This window comes from Suricata suricatta, chromosome 12 (genome assembly GCF_006229205.1).
Source record: "Suricata suricatta isolate VVHF042 chromosome 12, meerkat_22Aug2017_6uvM2_HiC, whole genome shotgun sequence".
Taxonomy (NCBI): domain Eukaryota; kingdom Metazoa; phylum Chordata; class Mammalia; order Carnivora; family Herpestidae; genus Suricata; species Suricata suricatta.
The window spans coordinates 105766881-105779141 of record NC_043711.1 but is presented as its reverse complement, the minus strand read 5'-3'; the positions used below and the strand labels follow the sequence as shown (position 1 = coordinate 105779141).

Genomic DNA, 12261 nt, shown 5'->3' with positions numbered 1-12261 from the left:
CGCGCCGCGCGGCCGGGAATCTGCCTGCCGGCCACGCCCCCTTCGCGCGGCTCTCGCGCCCCCGCCCCTCGGCCCCGCCCCAGGCGCACGCCCATTGGTTCGCGCTCCGTATCAACATTCCGAGGTGGCGGGCGGCCGGGGCCAGCCGCGCTCCCATTGGCTTGTGCTCCGAGGCCCGGCCCCCGAGCCGGTTACTCCCGCGCGGCCTGGGGAAAGGGTACGGCTCGCGGCACCTCGAGCGCCCGCCAGCCCCTAGGCCCTGTGGAGCTCTGGGTGCCCGCTCGCCCCCGGGGAGAGCCAGCTTACTCGCGGGTGTGCCCGCGCGCGGAGCTGCCAGGTCCGGGAAAGGGGCCGCGTCTTCTTGGCGGGTTTCCTGGGAGCAGGTTACTCTTTAACGCACGACTGTCCACCTACCCCCACACCTTATGTAACACCAGGGGCTCCGTGGCGAGGCCCCCGCTAGTGTTCAGGGTCCAAGTCCCACCCTGAGGCGGCCAGCTTGAGGGCCAGCTGCAACTCCCGCTGAGACCGACTGAGCTTGGGGACCACTGCCCCTGGAGTTTGCCTCCCTTCCCCACACCATCTTCTGAAACTGACCAGCCGAGCACAGCTGCAGGCACCCAGGTGGCAGGGCCCAGGCACCCCAGGCCAGAGGGTCCTTTTAGACGATCCCCTCAGGCTCTCTGCTGACAACTCAGAGCCTGGAGCCTGCTTCGGATTCTGTCTCCCTTTCTCTCTGCTCCTCCCCTATTTGTTCTCTCTCTCTCAAAAATAAACATTAAAAAAATTTTTTTGGACAATCCCCGACAACCTTCCCAGGTTGGGCAGGTCCCCAACCAGCCCAGAAGATCAGGCTGTGAAGCACGGCTGTATTCATCCTTCCTGTGCTGGGCATTTATTAGGACCTTGGGAGAGGCCAAGAGGCCATGGCAGCCAGGACCCCCAGAGACCTCACAGGCTAGAAGTCTTGGGATCTAGACTTTGCGCTGCCACCTTTGTGGGGGAAGGGAAGGGAACAGGGGTTGGGCACTACTTTGGAAGGAGAAACATCTATACTTGGTTGTTCAAGGCAGTTGGGGGTTGGACACCCCTCCCTAGGCTGAGACTGGGGAAGCAGGGAGCTTCCATGCCCTGCCTCTGTCCGCTTAGGCTAATAGCTACAGCCAGAGGGCTCCGGGTGCTCCGGGACCCCCATCTCCTGGATAGTCTCATACACATTGTCCAGGAAGCTATCATCCATGCCCAGGCCCCTGGGTGCGAGGGTCTCGTAGGCCTGGTCACTTCCCAGAGCCGGAATTCCTCCTGTGGCCTTAGGGTCCAGCTCGTCTGTAGCAGGTCTCAGGTCACTCTTTTTAGGCTTCCTGACCCTGGAGTACAAGCTGTCCACCTGGAGGGAGGAAGCCCCCTCAAGGAAGGGTCAACGGCACCAAGCACCACCGCCCCCAGCCCGGCCAATCCACTTTACCTGAACAGCTGGGATCACCTCAGCCTTCCACTGCCCCAGGCTTTGGGGGCCTTGATCTGTTCCCTTGAGCTTCTGGATACAAGCATACTCAGCCACCTTGGGTCTGGCCTCAGGCCCAGGCCTGGCACAGCTGCTGGCCAGCCGTGCCCCTGCCCACACTACAGGGCTGGCTGCCAGGCTGGCCCTGGGGATGGCAGCCAGCCCCACATTGGAATAGGTGGTCTCGGGGCAGACGGAGGGCAAAGTGGCAGCAGGCGCCGGCCGAGGCAGTTCCCGGTGTGAGAAGGCTGCCAGAGGTCTGCTGGTGCCTCTGGACACCTCCAGCCATTGTGGACGCAGGATGTCCATGCTGGCAGGCCGAGGGGCTAGGGGTGGGGTCAAGACAGAGGTCACTTGGGGGTGGGGAGCCATTTGGGTAGCCTGGGAGCAGCCTGAGGGTGCAAGCCCCACCCCCTCACTCTCCCCATGCCCCCACCCCCAGCTCGCCTCACCTATGCAGCTTCTTGGGCCCCGGTGCAGCTCATGCAGTCTGGTGTCTGACTTGCTGAGGGAGCAGAGGCGGGGTTGTCTCAGCAGTGACTGGGAACAAGGAAGGCTGGTGGGTCCTGAGTCGGCCCCACCCTGGCCCTGGGGATAGCCTGGCACTCACCGTTTCCACTGGCATCACACAGCCCTGGGGCCTGGCCTGCGGCCTCTGCACCCGCTTCCTAGGGGTAAGGGACTCATCAGGCCAGGGAGGCAGAGATGGGGGACTGAGGTGCCAGCCTCTGGCCCCAGTCCCAGTGGCGAGGCGCATGCAGAGCCAGACCCGCCTGGAGCCCTGTCCCACACCAAACCCCGGCCAGGGATGGTCGTACCTGTGGCAGGCCGTGCACAGTGTCCACAGCCAGAGGAACAAGGCAAGGCACCCTAGGACCCAGAGGGCAGGAGGGGCTGAGGGCACCTGTGGCCCCATCCTGTGAAGTCACAGATAGGCCTAGGGGCAAGAAGACAGGGATGCTGGGGGCTGACTGATGGGACTGGGCACCAACCCAGGAGCCCTACATTTGTACCTCAAGCTGTGGGGCAGTCCCCTCCCCCTTGGGTGCTCTGACTCAGCACACAGGAAACCCCAAGGCTCCACAGCCCCTCCTTCCTACAGAAGCATGGCAGATGGAGCTGCAGCAGCCACCTTCCTAACTCCGGCTGGGACCTCCTGGTGACACGCAAGGAGGTGTACTCTGTCTGCTTGGCCTCATGAGTACCTGAGTCGGTGAGGAGCAGGTGGTAGCTGAACGTGGCCAGCAAGGAGGGGCAGGGGAGCTGTGACCAGGCCAAGGATCTGCTCTGGTCACCGTAGCGTAAGCCTGGGACCTAGGGAGGCCCTGAGGTCACACCTTTGGCCCTCCAAGGCACAAGCCACAGGTGCAGGAGGTGCCCCTCTAGCCACCCACCGCAGAGCTTGGCTCCCCTGAAGGGTTGGAAAGGCAGGGGAGGCGTCAGCAGGCAAGGAGATGTTGTTGTGGCCCCTGACCACCCCCACCCCATTTCTCCCTGGCTCTCCACTGCTCCCTTCCAACTGTCCCTGTTATCAGATCTGTCTGCTTCCTGGGATCTTAGAGCTGCTGGGGTGAGTTGGGGTGTAGGTCTGTCCCGCAGTCAGCACAACCTTTAGTAGCACAGTGACAGGGGGTGGGGTGTCTCTGGAGATGGGAACCAGTCTGCCCAGACCCAGGGAGTGGGTTTACCTCGCAAGAGGGGCCAGGTTAGCCAGCCCAGTCCTCCCAGGGCTTAGTCCTCCCAGACCCCAACCCTCGGCTGCTCCCACAAGGCCACCAACGGGTCCGGGAGCCTGATCAGCCTAGAGGCCGGGCACAGGCACTTACCAAGTCCCCGTGCACGGTGGCTCCTCCACGCCCCGTCTGGAGCAGGCCCAGTGGCTCGGGTACCTTCAGAGGCACCCTTGTGCACACCTCAGCGGAGCTCCCCACCCCACTTCCTGCCTGGGCGTCTCACCCCTCTCCCCACGCAGCCACCCAGCCCTCTGGTGCCACTGCTCCTGCTGCAGCCCCACGTGAGGTCCAGACACCTACTCCAATGGCCCAACTCACATGGTCTCCGCCCGCGATGAGCTGGGCACGCGCTGGCGAGGCGACAGGCCCAGCATGGGAACTGGGTGGTCTCGTTCGTGGCCACCAAACCCTGGGGCTGAACCCAGTCTCTCAGACTTCCGAACCCACCCCGCCAGAGCCTCCTGCCTCGCTGGCTGCGTGCTGCCAAGGGCTCGTCACCAGCCACATCCTTCTCCTTGAGGCTGCAGCAGCAAGCCCCACACCGTTTGTGGGTGTCAGGCAATGGTGGGGGGGGCGGCGCTCCAAGCTCCGACACCCCTCAGACCTGTTGGCAGAACCCCACCCCAGGAACAAAGACAATGCCAACCAGAGAACCCTCTATCCCCAAAGATCACACAAGCCTGAAAAGACATCACAACACAACATTTTAATGTCCTTGCCAAGGAGACTCCCTAAGACACCGGCGGGCGGGCTCAGTGGGCAAGCAGGCGCCCCGCAGCCCTGTCTCCAGTCAGTGGCATCCACGTGCCCTAGGCGAGCGAGAAGGCTGACCCCGGGGGGCGGCCTGGCTGCAGGCTGGCCCCTCTTCCCGGGGTGGTGAGCGAGAAGGCTGATCACGGGGGGGCGGCCTGGCTGCAGGCTGGCCCCTCTTCCCCGGGGCCTCCAGTTGTTGGGCGACAGCTGGTCTTCCAGAAGGCAGCCAGGAGCTTGGATCCCTGAGCTCTGTCCGCTGTGTGTAGCCGGGATTTCTAGAACTCCGTCATCTTCTTGTGGGTGTCTGCTTTCCTCTGCTGCAGCTGCAGGCCTGCCTCCTGGGCCTGGAGCTGCCCCAGCTCTCGCTGAGCTCCCGCCAGCCTCTCCTGTAGCTGGGCTGCTGTCACACTGTGCCTAGAGAGGGGCCTGCCATTCAATGGGCTGCTGGGCCACTGCCACCAGCCCCACGGCACTGTGGCCGCTGCCCATCCCCCTCCGATCATCCAGACCCTCCTCAGACAGCCACCACCCTTGGGTCAGAGCAGGCTCCAGCGTGTGAGGCGTGGGCCAAAGGCATCTCCACCCTGGGGTCGGCCCTCTGCCCTGAGTTTGGACCCACACATACCGGCCGCTGTTTCGGGCAAGGGCCTTCTGGAGGCCCCGGATGTCCCGCTGGGCTTGCTCGATCTTCTTCTCAGTCTGGAAGAGCCGCAGGCTCAGGGCCCGTTTGGCACTCTTGCTGGCGTGGTACGTTTCCTTACTGCCCCTCCGCCCCGGGGAGGCCCCCGCAGCCTCCAAGGCCCCAGGGGCCCGGCTCTGTAGCTTCTCGTTCAGAAAGTCAAACACACTACGGGGGGGAGGGCGTCCACCCCCTCTCCGCTGGCATTTCGGGGGCCTCTGGACACCAGCCTTGCTGCCCTTGGTCCTCTTCTGCAGGATCTCTGCGCACTGGTCCAGTGACTTCCCCCGAGGCAACACCACAGCGTGGATGGGCTCCACCCGGCCTTCGGCATGCCGGCCCAAACCTGGGGGCACATGGGGCTGGTGCCACTGCTGCTGGGCCCGAGCTGCACTGTGGCAGCACCCCTGCCACAGTGCAGCACACACTCACACACACACCCCGATGCAGCACACACTCACCCCGCCCCCCGCCCCGGTGCAGCACACACTCACACACACACCCCCCCGCCCTGGTGCAGCACACACTCACACACTCACCTCCCTGCCCCAATGCAGCACACACTCAACCCCTCGCCCCCATGCAGCACACATGCACCCCCCCACCCCGGTGCAGCACACACTCACCCCTGCCAAACTCGTAGCCCATCTTGGCAAGGAGTCTGGAGCCGATGCCCCGTGTGTGCACCTCCCAGCCGGCAAAGGCGGAGCTACAGGCCCCGTGGTCCACAGTGCTGGGCTCCACTACTGCAGGAAACAGGGCAGCGGCTGGGACCCACTGGACACAAAGCACCTGGGCTGCAGCCAGCGTCAGCCCAAGAGCTGGGCTCTGGGTCGGGGCCGTGACCCTGCACCCCGAGCTTTCTGTTGCCTGCTCAGACCCGCTGCTGGCGCATGAATCTAAGGCAGAAGGCAAGGCCGACTCTGGCCCCATCTGTCCCAGCCACCCCCCCAGGTCACATGCATCCTGCCCCTCAGCACACGAGCCCTCCCCTAACCCCTCCCCTTCTCAAGCGGGGAGCTTCGTCCCTCTCCCTGTAAAAAGTCATCACCCACTTCATGGCTCAGTCCCCCCTCCACCGTGGACACGGGCTTTCAGAACCTACCAACTCAAAACACAGATTCCGCAGAAACGCCTATCCCTTGCGTCCTGACCGGCCCCTCAGGAGGGCTGGACAGCCCCAGCCGGGTTCCCTTCCGAAACCCTCCTGCCCCCCGGCTGCCTGGATGCGTGGACGCCCGGCCGTGTGGGGGCTCTTAGTGGCAGGAGCCCCACGCCCCACCAGTCCCTTCTTGCACCCCACGCGCCTGGCAGCACCGCCTCCACAGCCACAGCTCTGATCTGCAGGGTGCGGACGTGCAGTCGCCGCAGGTGCTCCAAGAAGACAAGACCCTGCACAAGGCACGCTTCCCTGCACCTCCTACGCCCACAGGGGCGGCCGTGCGCAGCCCACTGGGCCAGCCCGCCTCGCTGCGGCCACCCTCTCTGGCCCTCTGGGGAGATGCTCACAGGCCCCGCCAGCCGGATGCTGCTCAGGCCAACTGCCACCAACGCCACCCTGCCCTCAGCCCACTTTCCTGCCATACCCCTGGCATAGCTGGGGTCATCTGCGTCACCGCTGTCCGAGTCCGAGGACCCTGTGGGGTCTGTGCGCAGTGGGGGCAGGATGCTGTCCCCCTCCACCACGGCCTCCTTCAGCAGCAGTGAGTCAAACTTGACCGTATAGTAGCCGCTGTCCACATCTGGAGGCAGGGGACAAAGACGAGAGCAGCGGCCTCAGTAGGGGGTAGGAACCACACTGGAAGTTGGAAGGAAGGTGGGGCCAAGGTCAAGGGTAGTCTCGCTCCTCTGGGCATGAAACAAGGTCCTGATGCCTAACCAAAGGAGTGGTCCTCCAGGAATTCTCGCACGTGAAGCACGGACAGGGCCTCCAGGAGGGGCAGCCTCACCAGTTATCCGCGCTGGGTACCAAAGGCCGTCCTGCTGCTTGGCCAGACATGCGGAGCCAGCCTGCAGAGAGCTCAGGTCCGGGGCCTGGAAGGGGCGCAGCTCATCAACGGAGACCACCTGCCCGTGGGAGAACCTGCCAAGAGAGCCCCAGGGGGGCAGGGGCTCGGACAGGGCACAGCGGAGGCAAGTGAGCTCAGGGGAACCATGCCCACCAGCCTGGGCTGTGCCTCGAAGGGAAGGAGAGACAGGGGACAGACGCACACACACGCCCATGCGCACACACACACACCTACTCACATATGCACACGCACATATACACATAGGCATGCACACACATACCCCTGCACATAAGTACAGACACACATGTGCACACCCTTGTTCTCGGCGTGGATCTGGCTGCCCTGAGGACAAGATGCTTCACGTTATGCTCAAGCCTTCCGGGCTATAGTAACAACGTGGCGGGCAGACGGCGGGAGGACCCCACCAGACAGGAGGCCCCCGGCACCAGCAGACAATCAAGGCAGGTGTGTTTGTGTGTGCGCACTCACGGGACTGAGTCCTTCCCAAACCAAGGAGGAGAACCTAGTTGTAACAGTGATGTCCTGATCTTTAGATATCAGTGAACCAGTGAGATCAAAACCAAAACCGAGAGAGGGCGGGGAGGGGAGGAGGAGGAGGAGGAGGAGGAGAGAGAGGAAGAAATGTGGGGACAAAGGACTACAAGCTTCAGTTCTGCCAAATAAAGGCACGAAAGCCTAACCACACACCCACTCTACCGCGCCGGCGTCTCAAAGAGGAAGCTGCTCTAACCGTACGAGGGCGACCCAGGACCCGCACCGACTCGGGGACGCGGAGCCAGCGCGGGCGAGGCGCTCCTCGCAGGCGGGGATCGGTGGGGGGAGGGAGCGCAAGGGAAGGGGGGACAAAGACAGCCGCAGACCCCTCCTGGCGGGATTCCAGGCGGCTCCTTCTCATGCTGGACTGTCCTCAGGCTCTCGGGACACTGCCAATGACCGACTGGCACTGGCAGTTACAAGACTGGGCCCCAAACGTACCGCAGTAGTGACTTCGGCTGAAAGCCCTCGTTCAACTGAGAACACAATGTGTTCACAACGGAGGCCTAACCCCAGGACTGAACCCAACTCGAGGCCCACTTCAACGCACACACACAGACACTTGCGGAAACCACCAATTAAACTTTCCTGCAGGAATCTTCAGTGAGAACAGAAGCCTGAAAGTTTGGTACACTCCTTCATCCGGGAAAGTGCTTCTAGGAAAAAATTCTAGAAAAATAATAATGAAAGTATGCAAAGACTTGTTCCAAAGGATGTTAACCAAATACCAAAGACTTGGAAATAACCTACATTTTTAAAAAAGTTTTTATTTTAGAGAGAGAGCGCGTGCCAGCAGGGGAGAGGGGCAGAGGGAGAGGATCCTAAGCAGGCTCCACACTCAACACGGGGTGCAATGCGAAGCTGGATCCCACGATCCTGGGATCACGACCTGAGCAGAAATCAAGTCAGATGCTCAACCGACTGAGCCAGCGGGTGCTCCAGAAATGACCTACATTCTAACCCTGGGGAGTAGTGACTGGTATACCCATAATGAACTGAGGACTAAGAGAACCGATGAATGGAAAGAAAAGGAGCACCCAGGAGGAGCGCCGGGCACGAGCTCTCCGTGTGACACGTGGTGAGCTACACGTCATCAGAGGAGGGACAGCTGGCTTCCTAGGACGTTAGAGACTAGCTTCCCACATTAAAAAGCCCAAATCAACATTCATGGGAATACATTCCAGAAGACATTAAACTTGAACCTGAAAATAAGCATTTAGAACCTTAAAGAAGGTTCTGAGTCCCAGCTGTGGCCAAGTACAGAAAAAACAAGGCTAAACCTGAGCAAAATTGTCAAAATTCACAGCTTCAGAGCTCTGAAAATTGAATGATACAGACGACCCACTGCTAAGTCACTGTATTTGAGAAAACGTGCAGCTTTGGGGCGGAAAGGGCCCTGGGATCGCCTGTGCCTTCACAGTTGGGGCTGCTTCTCACTGCTCCCCCCACAGCTGGGGGGAGTATGGCAGGGGCAGGGACCCAGGGCAGCGGAAACTGCAGGCTTGTGCTGTGAGTGGGCGCTGGGGTTTCACAGGGAGGGACTCACCAAGTACCTAAGGGAGACCCTGAAAATGCAAGAGCCACAGAAGGGCCCCACCCCCAAGCGTCCCTGGTTCTCCCGGAACAACATGCGTGCGTGTGTCGGGAGCTTCAAGAGACGCCACTGCAAAGCGGCAGCAGAGGGAGCCTGGGGGCTGGCTGACCCGGGAATGTGCCCCCTCCCCGGCCCACATAAGCTGATGGACTGATGGGGGAGAAGCATCTTGAGCAAGAGGGTTTGAGAACAGCCCTGCCTGAATCGCCGGCTGGCCGCTGAGGTCCACAGGCACAGCAGCGACTCCCAAACAGCCAGGCTAGAAATAAACCTACTTACAGATCTGAGCAGAGACACTGGAGGACGCACGTTATGGGGGCGGAGCGGGGCGGGCCTAGTAATGCAGGCCCAGAAAACACACTATGAAACAAAATACTGAGAAAAACAATTCAGAGTCCAGAGTTGCTACAATACATTATCTGAAATGTACAGTGATCAATAAGAACTTATGTGACACGCAAACAAACAGTAAAGTGTGAGGCACAGTCAGGGATTAAAGCGACCGCTAGAACGTGAATGGCCCCGAGTGCTGAACGTTGCAAAGACCTCAACATAGTGTATGTTCAAAGAACTACCTATACACATATGACAGCGACTCAGGAAACAGCGACTCTTCAAGTGTAAGCGCGCAGCGTAGAGAAGGGTGAGGAAGAAACTGCAGATTCGGAGAGACCAGGGCTGAAACGAAACCCTCACCAGACAAGGCCCTCCTGGCTTCCAGTCTGCACGTCAGAGGCTGAGGACTTGTCCCTTTGTTCTAACCAAAGGCAAAAAGCAGAACAAGACAAAAAATCAGTAACTCTTCTCAGATGCGTGAGAGAGGTGAGGTCGCCGGCAAACCGGTGTGCCCAACTGGCGTCCAGGAGGCCACCGCAGAGACCGCCAGCATCACCACAGCCGGAGCCACCACTGGAAAGACCACCTTCACCGCGGCTGGGTGTGGACTGGTCTGAGTTAAAACCTTCAGAGTTTGTGGATTCTCCTCGGGTGAATGCTGTGCCCTGGCGGGGGGAAGGGAAGGCGCATTCTGAAGCAGCTCCAAGCACTGGCTCCTAACAAGGCCTGTCCTCAGGGAACCTGGTGAGCCAGAGCCTCGCTGAATAGGGGGTCAGGGAGACACCAAATCCAGCCCAGTCCAGCCATCCTGCCCCGCCTCAGTGGGGCCGTGTGTGCACATAAAGTTCACGATCCAGAGGCACCGGGATCCAGTCTGAGGACTGCACTCACCACCATGTTACTAAAAGCCCATTACGGTTACAGTTCATTAAAGCCAAAGACAAAGAAAAAATCCTGAAAACAGCAAAAGAGAAGGCACTTTTTATGTACACGGGATCCTCAGGAAGGTTAACTGCCAATTTCTCATCAGAAGCTATGGAGGTCAAGAAGCAGCAGGACGACAGGAATTAAAGTCCTGAAAGAAAGAAAAAAACACCCGTCAACCAAGAATTCTATCTCTGGCAAAACTATCCTCTGAAAGGGAAGTTAAGACTTCCCATACACACAAAAGCAGAGGGAGTTCACTGCTAACAGGCCTGCCCCACAAGGGGTGGCCAAGGGGGTCCTTCAGACCAAAGCAAAAGGTCACTAGACCGTAACTCGAGTCATATGAATGCTGACACAGGCCACTACATAGGTAAATAGAAAAGCCAGCGCTGCTGGAGAAAGCAGTAACAGAGGGGCTGAGAAGCACAAGGTATAAGGACAGAAGAGGCTGCTGGCTGACTCAGCCAGTGGGATGTGTGACTCTTGATCTCAGGGTTGTAGTCCGAGCCCAAGCTGGGGGTAGAGATCAGTTAAAAATAAAATCTTTAAGAACAAGAACAAGAAAAAGAAGAGAACCAACAATAAAATGACCGAGATGTCTTTCCCTATCAGTAACCACTATATTATTCACAAAGTATTTTGTCCTTGAAAAATAGGTCCATGGGGTTTGTACATGCATGCTTATACACACAGACACGCATGTCTACCTAGATTTCTTAGCTCTGTGCCCTGAAAGACCCAGGACAATGACTGCCCAGTAACGAAGAGTATCCTAGTGCTTGCACTGTCTTGAGAAACCATTTCTCATTAAAAGAAACCAGGGCAGGGCACCTGGGTGGCTCAGTCAATTAAGCATCCAACTTCAGCTCAGGTCGTGATCTCACAGTTTGTGAGAGCCTCATGTCAGGTGAGCTCGAGCCCCACTTTGGGTGAACACAAGCCATGCTTCACGTAAAACATGAGTGCAGGGTGAGCCCCACTTCTCCCTCTGCCCCTCGATCACTTGTGCTTGCGTGCACTCATGCTCTCTCTCTCTCCCTCTCCTTCTCTTGCAAGAAAAAAGAAAAGGAAAGAAAAGAAACCAGGGCTCCTTGGAGACGTGATTGGTTCCAGATGAGACAACTTGAATCTCAACAAGATCAGAATCTCAATAGATTGAAATTTTTCAAATATATTGATATCCACGAGCCCTTAAGGATATTGGAAATATTTTAAATGCATTTAAAAACATTTTTTTTTGTTTTATTTATTTTTGATACTGAGAGAGACAGAGCATGAGAGGGGGAGGGGCAGAGAGAGAAGGAGACACAGAACCGGAAGCAGGCTCCAGGCTCTGAGCTAGCTGTCAGCACAGAGCCTGATGCGGGGCTCGAACCCACGACCGTGAGATCTGACCTGAGCCGAAGCCAGAGGCTTAACCGACTGAGCCACCCAGGCGCCCCTTAAATGCATTTTTAAAAGTTCATTTATTTATTTTGAGAGAGTCAGAGACAGTGCAAGTGGGGCAGGGGCAGAGAGAGGAGACACTGAATCCCAAGCAGGTTCTATGCTGCCAGAGTAGAATTCGATGTGGGGCTTGAACCCACAAAACTGTGAGCTCATGACCTAGGCTGAAACCAAGTCAGACGCTCAACCGACTGAGCCACCCAGGCACCCCTGGAAATTTTTTTTTAAACCTAATTCATTACCTTCTCAGGATGAAAGAAAACCAATTCACTGTCTTGGAAATTTTGTAAAGAAAACAGGAACCGGATAGAGAACCCAGAAATGGACCCACAAGTATACGGCCACCTAATCTTCAATGAAACAGGAAAGAATATCCAATGGAAAAAAGTCTGTTTAGCAAAAGGTGCTGAGAGAACTGGACAGCAACAGGCAGAAGAATGAGCCTGGACTGCTCTCTTGTACTGCTCCCAAAGATAAACTCAAAATGGACAAAAGACCCAAACGTAAGACAGGAAGCCATCAACACCCTGGAGGAGGAAGCAGGCAACAATCTCTTTGACCTCTCTCTGGAGGCAAGGGAAACAAAGCAAAAATGAACTATTGGGACCCCATCAAGATAAAAAGCTTCTGCACAGCAAAGGAAACAACCAGCAAAACTAAAAGGCAACCGACAGAATGGGAGAAGGTACTTGCAAATGACATGTCAGATAAAGGGTTAGTATCCA

At 58.2% G+C, this 12261-nt stretch overlaps 2 protein-coding genes across 5 annotated transcripts in view; both read right to left on the bottom strand.

The window, feature by feature from the left end:
* Positions 1-870: 870 nt before the first annotated feature.
* LIME1 (Lck interacting transmembrane adaptor 1) lies at positions 871-3747 on the bottom strand. 4 transcript variants are annotated; one of them, XM_029919157.1, is made up of 7 exons: positions 3556-3747; positions 2710-2818; positions 2323-2441; positions 2115-2172; positions 1957-2044; positions 1466-1830; positions 871-1387 (listed from the first exon to the last, which is right to left on the bottom strand). In XM_029919157.1, the coding sequence occupies exons 3-7, from the start codon at positions 2418-2420 to the stop codon at positions 1151-1153; spliced, it is 846 nt and encodes a 281-aa protein (XP_029775017.1). In that variant the 5' UTR covers positions 2421-2441; positions 2710-2818; positions 3556-3747; the 3' UTR covers positions 871-1150. The 4 variants fall into 4 exon arrangements, with proteins under 4 accessions (XP_029775017.1, XP_029775015.1, XP_029775016.1 ...); XM_029919155.1 differs by lacking the exon at positions 3556-3747 and adding an exon at positions 3331-3512; XM_029919156.1 differs by lacking the exon at positions 2710-2818.
* A 173-nt stretch (positions 3748-3920) lies between these two features.
* Positions 3921-12261, bottom strand: part of ZGPAT (zinc finger CCCH-type and G-patch domain containing) — a 12933-nt gene continuing 4592 nt past the window's right edge. Inside the window, exons 3-7 of the mRNA XM_029919153.1 lie at positions 6619-6752; positions 6256-6411; positions 5296-5415; positions 4616-5015; positions 3921-4404 (exon numbers count right to left, since the gene is read on the bottom strand). Coding sequence (XP_029775013.1) covers positions 4266-4404; positions 4616-5015; positions 5296-5415; positions 6256-6411; positions 6619-6752 — 949 coding nt within the window. The 3' untranslated portion in view covers positions 3921-4265. The remainder of the gene's footprint in view (positions 4405-4615; positions 5016-5295; positions 5416-6255; positions 6412-6618; positions 6753-12261) is intronic.

Coding starts and splice junctions, on each gene's coding strand:
- LIME1 (XM_029919157.1), bottom strand. CDS start 2,420: ATGGGGCCACAGGTGCCCTCAGCCCCTCCTGCCCTCTGGGTCCTAGGG. Junction 2,173..2,322: donor CTGTGCACGGCCTGCCACAG/GTACGACCATCC, acceptor CCTTACCCCTAG/GAAGCGGGTGCAGAGGCCGC. Junction 1,388..1,465: donor AGGTGATCCCAGCTGTTCAG/GTAAAGTGGATT, acceptor TCCTCCCTCCAG/GTGGACAGCTTGTACTCCAG.